This window comes from Procambarus clarkii, chromosome 90, assembly GCF_040958095.1.
Source record: "Procambarus clarkii isolate CNS0578487 chromosome 90, FALCON_Pclarkii_2.0, whole genome shotgun sequence".
Taxonomy (NCBI): domain Eukaryota; kingdom Metazoa; phylum Arthropoda; class Malacostraca; order Decapoda; family Cambaridae; genus Procambarus; species Procambarus clarkii.
The window spans coordinates 14221195-14232515 of NC_091239.1; the positions used below are offsets into that span (position 1 = coordinate 14221195).

General features: G+C 46.1%; 1 protein-coding gene across 1 annotated transcript; it reads right to left on the reverse strand.

Annotated features, from left to right (window-relative positions):
• Positions 1-1766: 1766 nt before the first annotated feature.
• Positions 1767-2843, reverse strand: LOC138359411 (uncharacterized). Its single transcript, XM_069318547.1, has one exon. The coding sequence runs from the start codon at positions 2841-2843 to the stop codon at positions 1767-1769; it is 1077 nt and encodes a 358-aa protein (XP_069174648.1).
• Positions 2844-11321: the final 8478 nt, after the last annotated feature.

Genomic DNA, 11321 nt, shown 5'->3' on the forward strand with positions numbered 1-11321 from the left:
TTTATATATTCCCTTTCCATTCGCCCCTACCCCCCCCATCACCCCTCTATGCGCCCCTAACCCCCATCACCCCCTTCTATGCGCCCCCCTAACCCCCCCCCATCACCCCCTTCTATGCGCCCCCCTAACCCCCCCCCCCCCCCTCCAACTACCACCACCCACTAACTCTTCACTACCTCAATAAACAAATACATCCAGCAGGTGATAATACAAGATTTATAGTGTATAAAAAAAATGTATGCAAATTCAGGGTGATTTTACGCCATGGAGTCGATGAATATGAAAGGGGGGGGGGGTATCTTAAGACCTTGTTGTGTCGGTCGTAAAGTTACGATCTCGGAGTTAGTACATATGGAGTGAAGAGACCGTGGTCGTAGACCTAAGGGGTAAGGGGAGAGTGTATGGTGGAGATAAAGGGGGGAATAGAAGAGATTGATTGGAGTGGGAAGAGTAGGCAGTGAAGAGATGACTATCTATTTGGTAGAGCAACGGCTTCGTATTTTACAGACCCGAGTTCAATACACCAATGACCCAAGAGGCTGCCAGTTACACAGTCATATATATAAAGTAGCCAGTACACATAAGGACATACATAGAGTGGAAGAGAGTGTCCGAGATAACAGGATATCTGTCTTACGACATGATGGTCATGTCATGCCAAGCATAAGGACATACATAAAGTGGAAGAGAGTGTCCGAGATAACAGGATATCTGCCTTACGACATGATGGTCATGTCATGACAAGGTCGTCATTCATAACTACCAACCCCTGTTCGAGCCCACACAATGCTCCTGGCTCCCAGCACCACAATGAGACGCTGCTCCTCTTCAGAAGAGCTTCACGATGCTTTAAACCTCTCTCTTCTCGATGCTTGGGAAGGCTCTTGTCAGCCATTATGTAGAGGCCCAGCTCCTGAAGGCGGCGGTGAAGGGTCCAAGTTCTCACACTCTGGGAGCTGTATTCAGTGGGGAAAACATTATAAAAAGGGGCTTTGAATGTTGGTGCAAAGACGTCCTTGTAATTTGAGAAGTATTGTGAATATTGGTACTAGCGGAGGCCATCCTTGGTCGTGAACTGTTTAATAACTGTAAATAAAGCCGCAATATACGAAGAAAGATGTAGTGGTTTCGTAATAGGGGGTTGGTATAAATGCTTGATTCATTAAGCATTTATTCCTCAATCATTCCTCATGAAGGTTGTTGTTGTTGTTGTTGTTCTAGATATAGCTACTCAGAACGAAATGTCCATGTAGCACGGGCTATGGCGAGCCCATACTCACCTGATGAAGGAATGTGCTGCCATTATGTCTTAGTACATGGGTGAGGTGGAGACGGGTGCACCTGAGGCCAGGTGGGGAGGATGGGTAAAGCCCCTAGGGTAAGGTGGGGAGACTTACCCATCCAGGTCTCCTCCCCTCCCTCCTGGAATGTCTATTATAATAGATAAAGAATCCTGATATTGTTGTGGGGGAAGGGGGGGAGATAGGGGCCCCAGAGGTAGGGGGGCCTCCCCTGAGCCCCTGAAGTAGGGGGCCTCCCCTGAGCCCCTCAGGGCACTTCAAGAACCACTATCTGAGGAAGTATCCACGAGATATACACACTGAGAGATGTCTATACACTAGTGTATATACACTAAGAGGTGTTAAACCCAAAGCCAAGGACGTGTCCCACTTTTGGGGTTTACTGGGACTTTCAGCCTTGTTGAGGAGGGGATATTTGGGATCTATAAGGTATAAGGGATTGTGATTGTGGGGATTGTTAGTTTTCTATAGCGTGAAGTATATTGGGGTCATTGGTGCTTCTATTGGGGTCATTGGTGCTTCTATTGGGGTCATTGGTGCTTCTATTGTGGTCATTGGTGCTTCTATTGTGGTCATTGGTGCTTCTATTGTGGTCATTGGTGCTTCTATTGTGGTCATTGGTGCTTCTATTGGGGTCATTGGTGCTTCTATTGTGGTCATTGGTGCTTCTATTGTGGTCATTGGTGCTTCTATTGGGGTCATTGGTGCTTCTATTGTGGTCATTGGTGCTTCTATTGTGGTCATTGGTGCTTCTATTGTGGTCATTGGTGCTTCTATTGGGGTCATTGGTGCTTCTATTGTGGTCATTGGTGCTTCTATTGTGGTCATTGGTGCTTCTATTGGGGTCATTGGTGCTTCTATTGGGGTCATTGGTGCTTCTATTGGGGTCATTGGTGCTTCTATTGTGGTCATTGGTGCTTCTATTGTGGTCATTGGTGCTTCTATTGTGGTCATTGGGGCTTCTATTGTGGTCATTGGTGCTTCTATTGTGGTCATTGGTGCTTCTATTGTGGTCATTGGTGCTTCTATTGTGGTCATTGGTGCTTCTATTGTGGTCATTGGTGCTTCTATTGTGGTCATTGGTGCTTCTATTGGGGTCATTGGTGCTTCTATTGGGGTCATTGGTGCTTCTATTGGGGTCATTGGTGCTTCTATTGGGGTCATTGGTGCTTCTATTGTGGTCATTGGTGCTTCTATTGTGGTCATTGGTGCTTCTATTGCGGTCATTGGTGCTTCTATTGTGGTCATTGGTGCTTCTATTGTGGTCATTGGTGCTTCTATTGGGGTCATTGGTGCTTCTATTGTGGTCATTGGTGCTTCTATTGCGGTCATTGGTGCTTCTATTGTGGTCATTGGTGCTTCTATTGTGGTCATTGGTGCTTCTATTGCGGTCATTGGTGCTTCTATTGTGGTCATTGGTGCTTCTATTGCGGTCATTGGTGCTTCTATTGTGGTCATTGGTGCTTCTATTGTGGTCATTGGTGCTTCTATTGTGCTCATTGGTGCTTCTATTGTGCTCATTGGTGCTTCTATTGTGGCCATTGGTGCTTCTATTTGTGGTCATTGGTGCTTCTATTGTGCTCATTGGTGCTTCTATTGTGGTCATTGGTGCTTCTATTGTGGTCATTGGTGCTTCTATTATGCTCATTGGTGCTTCTATTGGGGTCATTGGTGCTTCTATTGGGGTCATTGGTGCTTCTATTGGGGTCATTGGTGCTTCTATTGGGGTCATTGGTGCTTCTATTGTGGTCATTGGTGCTTCTATTGTGGCCATTGGTGCTTCTATTGTGGCCATTGGTGCTTCTATTGTGGTCATTGGTGCTTCTATTGTGCTCATTGGTGCTTCTATTGTGCTCATTGGTGCTTCTATTGTGGCCATTGGTGCTTCTATTTGTGGTCATTGGTGCTTCTATTGTGCTCATTGGTGCTTCTATTGTGGTCATTGGTGCTTCTATTGTGGTCATTGGTGCTTCTATTATGCTCATTGGTGCTTCTATTGGGGTCATTGGTGCTTCTATTGGGGTCATTGGTGCTTCTATTGGGGTCATTGGTGCTTCTATTGGGGTCATTGGTGCTTCTATTGTGGTCATTGGTGCTTCTATTGTGGCCATTGGTGCTTCTATTGTGGCCATTGGTGCTTCTATTGTGGTCATTGGTGCTTCTATTGTGCTCATTGGTGCTTCTATTGTGGTCATTGGTGCTTATCTACCAAAAAAAAGTAGTGTCGGACTCTCTATCTACTCTAAAAAAAAAGGGTTGAACTCTATCTACTCTCAATAATGAAAGATTGGACTCTGTGTTCTCTCAAAAACTGTGAATACTTCATATGTTATTTTAAGCTAAATAAACACACAATCCTTTTGTTGTAGAGATTGGGCTAATCCCTAGTTAAGCTGTGATTGTCCCGTATTATTGCTCATAGAACACAGATTGGGAAAAAAACATTGTGAAACACAAATTAGAACACAATATAATGAAACACAAATTGGAATATAGACTTAAACGGAATTTTATGCAACACAGTGAAAAAGAAATTGGAATACAATTAAATACTGCTTATAATGGAACACAAAATGGAATACAACTTTATTTAACCTAAAATTAAACAAAATTTTCAGTAACACAACTTGGAACACAACTAAACACAATATAATGAACCCCAAAATGGAACACAAAGTGAACCTCAACCAATTGAAACATTAACTTGAACTCACTTTTCATGAACCACAGCATAATGAAACACTAATTGGAACACAAACACAGCATAATAGAACACAAACTGGAACACACAAGGTGGCTGGAAGGAAGAATTGGGCTCCCTGGAAGATGTAGTATCCAGACCTTCCTGGCTAAAGATAATATTTATCCTAATGACTTGAATTCAGTCCGTCCACACTGACGGTACAAAAAAAATGTGGTTTTCTTCTTTATTTCCCTCTATGTAAACACCATATAAATCTTTCCGGTAGGGGATGATGCTCTGAGGAATGTCTTAGCCCTTTCCCTCTCTTATAGTAGCGATGGCAAATCCTCTACACGTGTAGTTAGAGGTCATTCCTCCTCTTAGGTTTGCTAACCCCCGTTGTTGAAGAGCATGTTAATCCTCTGATTTATAAATATTACCAACTCTTGTAGTGGGTAAGGCTTACAGACGGACGCCAGATTCCTCTGGGGCGATAAGGGATGATTTAATATACTTTCTCTATAGGAACTTGGGCTTTATTTACCCTGGGGTGATTATGCACCTTCCTCTCTCCACGGCCTGTTAAAAAGAGCCTTTGATTGTACAACATAAATCTTGTTATATAAACTCCAACTAGATGTATTCAAATGGAAAATTTTGACCGCAAGGTAGAGGATAAAGCAATGGTGGAAGATACCTAAGACTGCGGGTAAAAAAAGAGGGCAGAAAGGGAAATGATAAAGAGGAATGAAGGAGCGTGATAACAGCGGCCAAAGGGAATCAGCGATACGGAATGATTCGCTAGTGTAGCAATTGAGGCTTCCAGTCACATTGGTCGAACTGAGGGGACAGGAAGCCGTGACTTGTGGCACTGGGTAAAGAGTGATGTTCGTCATTATTCCAGCAGGTATATACGACTTTGTCTGGTTAGTGCTGGAGCCATAATGCTGGAAGGGTTGAGAGCTCTAGTCTCGGACGAAGGTTCGAATCCTCATCACGGCCCTTGTGGATTTGTTCATTTGATATATCACGCTATTGTGATTTCTGTGTATAACACTAGAGGCATATTGCTGGAAGAGTTGAGAGCACTTGAGGGCCTCAGAGTTCTGGACGGCCTTAGAGACCTGGAAACATAACCACGACATACAAAATACTTAGGATAATAGAGCAGACAAGGAGAGGCAATTATGCAGCAGCCACATATCAACACAGCCCACAGCCACTGGAGACATCTCAGAAGCGAGAGACCCATCACCTCTAGCTGGCTTAAGGTTACCTTGAGGGGATTTCGGGGCTCAGCGATCCCGCGGCCCGGTCGTCGACCAGGCCTCCTCGTTGCTGGACTGGTCAACGATGGAATGTATGGTTTATTGAACACACAGATCGCTGCCCGACCTTTTGAATACCACGCCTCTCTGGGGAGTGGAAAAAATATCATATACACAGTGAGTTGCTAACTGAATACATATAGTCTTTGCAGTGTTTTGACAGGGTGTGTTTTGACAGTGTGTGTTTTGACAGTGTGTGTTTTGACAGGGTGTGTTTTGACAGTGTGTGTTTTGACAGGGTGTGTTTTGACAGTGTGTGTTTTGACAGTGTGTGTTTTGACAGTGTGTGTTTTGACAGTGTGTGTTTTGACAGTGTGTGTTTTGACAGGGTGTGTTTTGACAGGGTGTGTTTTGACAGGGTGTGTTTTGACAGGGTGTGTTTTGACAGTGTGTGTTTTGACAGTGTGTGTTTTGACTGGGTGTGTTTTGACAGGGGTGTGTTTTGACAGGGTGTGTTTTGACAGGTGTGTGTTTTGACAGGGTGTGTCTTGACAGGTGTTTTAACGGGTGTGTTTTGACAGGTGTGTGTTTTGACAGGGTGTGTCTAGACAGGTGTTTTGACAGGGGTGTGTTTTGACAGGGTGTGTTTTGACAGGTGTGTGTTCTCGAGACCTCGCCCGTCGTCCACACACACACACTCACAAGTCATACATTATACATTCTATAAACAACTACTGTCCCAAAACTGTCTATCGACTTGTTGTGTATCATCATCCTGTCTAACCCCCCCCCCCCCAGCAACACATCCATCACCCACCTTGCAAGTTGCACCGGGGGGGGGGGGAGAGATCACATTGCTCACCTTAGCAACGCATGAAGATGTAATACATTACCTCAGCTGGCTGGTACGGTCACAGCCACGCTGACAAGGCCACCCTAGGTGTGGTCTGGCGGCGTGCGCCCACCCACGTGTTGTGCACTCACACACGCACACGCACAGTGTGTGTGCGTGTGTGTGTGTGTCACACACACACAGTGTGAAAAAGCTGGAGATGCAGGCAGGAGTGAAAGGGAAGGTACTCCGGTGGATAGAGGAGTACCTAAGCAACAGGAGACAACGAGTCAGTGTGAGGGGTGAGGTCTCAGATTGGCGTCCCTGTATCACATCATCACATCGCATACTCAGATCCTGTATCACATCATCACATCGCATACTCAGATCCTGTATCACACCAGGGGTTTTGTCCACCCCCAGCCATCACACCTGGGGTTTTGTCCACCCCCAGCCATCACACTAGGGGTTTTGTCCACCCCCAGCCATCACACTAGGGGGTTTTGTCCACCCCCAGCCATCACACTAGGGGGTTTTGTCCACCCCCAGCCATCACACTAGGGGGTTTTGTCCACCCCCAGCCATCACACTAGGGGGTTTTGTCCACCCCCAGCCATCACACTAGGGGTTTTGTCCACCCCCAGCCATCACACCAGGGGTTTTGTCCACCCCCAGCCATCACACTAGGGGTTTTGTCCACCCCCAGCCATCACACTAGGGGTTTTGTCCACCCCCAGCCATCACACTAGGGGTTTTGTCCACCCCTAGCCATCACACTAGGGGTTTTGTCCACCCCCAGCCATCACACCTGGGGTTTTGTCCACCCCCAGCCATCACACTAGGGGTTTTGTCCACCCCCAGCCATCACACTAGGGGGTTTTGTCCACCCCCAGCCATCACACTAGGGGTTTTGTCCACCCCCAGCCATCACACTAGGGGGTTTTGTCCACCCCCAGCCATCACACTAGGGGTTTTGTCCACCCCCAGCCATCACACCAGGGGTTTTGTCCACCCCCAGCCATCACACTAGGGGTTTTGTCCACCCCCAGCCATCACACTAGGGGTTTTGTCCACCCCCAGCCATCACACTAGGGGTTTTGTCCACCCCTAGCCATCACACTAGGGGTTTTGTCCACCCCCAGCCATCACCCCTGGGGTTTTGTCCACCCCCAGCCATCACACCTGGGGTTTTGTCCACCCCCCAGCCATCACACCTGGGGTTTTGTCCACCCCCCAGCCATCACCCCTGGGGTTTTGTCCACCCCCAGCCGTCACACCTGGGGTTTTGTCCACCCCCAGCCATCACACCTGGGGTTTTGTCCACCCCCAGCCATCACACCTGGGGTTTTGTCCACCCCCAGCCATCACACCTGGGGTTTTGTCCACCCCCAGCCATCACACCTGGGGTTTTGTCCACCCCCAGCCATCACCCCTGGGGTTTTGTCCACCCCCCAGCCATCACACCTGGGGTTTTGTCCACCCCCCAGCCATCACCCCTGGGGTTTTGTCCACCCCCCAGCCATCACCCCTGGGGTTTTGTCCACCCCCAGCTCCGGTCGTGCTACGCATCACCTGTGAATTGCTTCATTAAGGCGGGTCGTAAATATGTTGACAGGTTAGACTTCAGTGACCACACTTGTGGGTTGGTGGCTGTGGCGTCCCTGGCTGTGGCGTCCCTGAGAAAGTGAAAGAGTAGAGTAAGAGACAGGTGAGAGGAACACCTGTGAAGGGAGGGGAACAGGTGCGCCAGGGTAAGGGGGGGAGGGGGGGAGCCCCACAAACAACAAACAACAGGTGAAATTGTCAACGGTCACTGTTTTAATCCTTCGCCACAACCACACACTGGTTAGTGTGTGTGTGTGTGTGTGTGTGTAATTACCTAAGTGTAGTTACAGGATGAGAGCTACGCTCGTGGTGTCCCGTCTTCCCAGCACTCTTTGTCATGTAACGCTTTGAAACTACTGACGGTCTTGGCCTCCACCACCTTCTCACTTAACTTGTTCCAACCGCCTACCACTCTGTTTGCGAAGTGTGTGTGTGTGTGTGTGTGTGTGTGTGTGTGTGTATCACGAAAATAAACACGTGATTAAAAATGTGACAGTGTCAGACCACGGAGGAAAATTGAAACAGGAATTTCCTTAAGTACTTTCGTATATTAATACATCTTCTCCACTCCTTCTGAAGATGTATTAATATACGAAAGTACTTAAGGAAATTCCTGTTTCAATTTTCCTCCGTGGTCTGACACTGTGATTTATATATATATATATATATATATATATATATATATATATATATATATATATATATATATATATATATATATATCCTCGCTTGTATCATAATCCAGAGTTTTGTCTTCGTGACACCGTCAGAAACGTTGACATTGTGGTACAGTAGTTTAGTGATACAGTAGTTTAGTGGTAGCTAAACTAGCGTTTAGACACCACTAACTACCAGCCTGGTTGGTAGTTCCTTGTGTTCCACACACGCCTTGGGCACAGCTGGTACAATCGACTTGAGAATGGTCCAGGACGGACCGAAACGTCGTCGTCCCTTCACCTTCTAGTGTGTGGTCTGGTCAACACAGCTGATACAATCGACTTGAGAATGGTCCAAGACGGACCGAAACGTCGTCGTCCCTTCACCTTCTAGTGTGTGGTCTGGTCAACACAGCAACCAATCCTGTACACGAAACATATTTGGAGAACCAAGGACATTCTTTGGACGGCAACTATCAATTATTGTATAACTTGTAGCACTTCAGTGTTGCATGAAAGACAGGTTTGGAAGCCGCGTGTGTATCACATTGTATGTAGTAGTGCTCCTGGAGGCTACATTATTACCTGATTCACCACGGGAGCGGCGGTGCGTGCCTTGGAGAGAGTAAAACTGGTGTTATTATTGATTGGAAGAGCGTCTTGTGTGATAAATGCCGTCTGGTTCTTGGCCTCCAAGACAAAGGTTGGGCCATGTTCAGGAGCCTTGAAGGCGTGGCTTCTGGACAGTGAAGCCCCTGATATATATATATATATTTTATATATATATATATATATATATATATATTGACATTGTCACATTCTTAATCACGTGTTTATTTTCGTGATATACACACACATATATATATATATATATATATATATATATATATATATATATATATATATATATATATATATATATATATATATATATGTCGTACCTAGTAGCCAGAACGCACTTCTCAGCTTACTATGCAAGGCCCGATTTGCCTAATAAGCCAAGTTTTCATGATATAATTGTTTTTCGACTACCTAACCTACCTAACCTAACCTAACCTAACTTTTTCGGCTACCTAACCTAACCTAACCTATAGAGATAGGTTAGGTTAGGTTAGGTAGGGTTGGTTAGGTTCGGTCATATATCTACGTTAATTTTAACTCCAATAAAAAAAAATTTACCTCATACATAATGAAATGGTTAGCTTTATCATTTCATAAGAAAAAAATTAGAGAAAATATATTTATTCAGGAAAACTTGGCTTACTAGGCAAATCGGGCCTTGCATAGTAGGCCGAGAAGTGAGTTCTGGCTACTAGGTACGACATATATATATATATATATATATATATATCTGGTGTGATAGCCATGCAGGAGTCGCCTTCTTTCGACTCCTCTTTGTTCAAAAGTGGGAGATAGGCTAGAGCATGACCTAGAGATAGGTCATGCAAGAGAAGGGTGGTCACATCCCTCCCCTCCCATCTTTCCCACTTCCTCCCTCTGTTACTGTCCCCCTCTTCCCTCCCCCCCCCCCCTCTCTCTCTCTCCCTTCACCTGTCTTCCCTCCCACTTCTTCACTAATCACCTGTTGCTTCCGCTCATCAGCTGGTATACGCCCCTCGCCCACTATTCTAAAGGTGTCAATAGTGGCTAGTAGCAACCCCCTCTTTGTATGGTATGAAGAACCAGATTTAACACACCTTTGGAAATTGTGGAAGCTTAGAGCTTTTGGATGAACAACCCAGCGGGTTTTCTTCCTATTGGGGAGTGTTGAACATGCTGCTATGGCAGTGTGTCCACTCACAAGATGAGTGACGCTGCCCAATACTGTCACTATGGCGGTGTGTCCACTCACAGGATGAGTGGCGCTGCCCAATACTGTCACTATGGCGGTGTGTCCACTCACAAGATGAGTGGCGCTGCCCAATACTGTCACTATGGCAGTGTGTCCACTCACAGGATGAGTGACGCTGCCCAATACTGTCACTATGGCGGTGTGTCCACTCACAAGATGAGTGGCGCTGCCCAATACTGTCACTATGGCGGTGTGTCCACTCACAAGATGAGTGGCGCTGCCCAATACTGTCACTATGGCAGTGTGTCCACTCACAGGATGAGTGGCGCTGCCCAATACTGTCACTATGGCGGTGTATCCACTCACAAGATGAGTGGCGCTGCCCAATAAACTCGCCCCTCGGGGTAAAATTTAAAAAATTAGAGCTTTATAAGCTTATCTTTAGCTTAAACCCCAACTCCAGAAATTTATTATGAGATATTTAATATTAGTTTTTCTTGATTTTTTCTATAAAGTCCCACATCTGACACGGGATTAGGATAAGGATTTGGGATGGGACGGGGGGGGAAGGAATGGTGTCCCAACCACTTGTGGACGGTCGGGAATTGAACGCCGACCTGCATGATGGAGTGATGTCGAGAATGTTTAAAGAGTGATACACCTGAAGACTGACCGTCTTGAGTTATAATAACCTGAAGTTAGGCCACCACAGAAAACGGGGTTTGAACATAAGAGTGCAGCCCATTCTCTCAATTCGTCATTCTGTAAAGAAAATAAGTTTTTTTCCTAACTAGAAATGTACACACATTCAAACATGTTATCGAGTTCGTGACTCGTAAGATGACCGGTCTCGTAAGATGACCGGTCTCGAAAGATAACCGGTCTCATAAGATGACCGATCACATAAGATGACCGATCACATAAGATGACCGATCTCGTAAGATGACCGATCTCGTAAGATGACCGATCTCGTAAGATGACCGTTCTCGTAAGATGACCGGTCTCGTAAGATGACGTAAGATGACCGGTCCAACGAGGTGGCGTCAAGACCAGTCAATAGGACCCGCTTGTCAAGAGCTGCACCTTGTCAAGCGGTCAGCTGCTCAAAGATGAACTAATGGTTTATTGAATATTTCGCAACCGCTGCTGACGAGCAAGGTTAATGGTGCCTTTTTAATATTGTA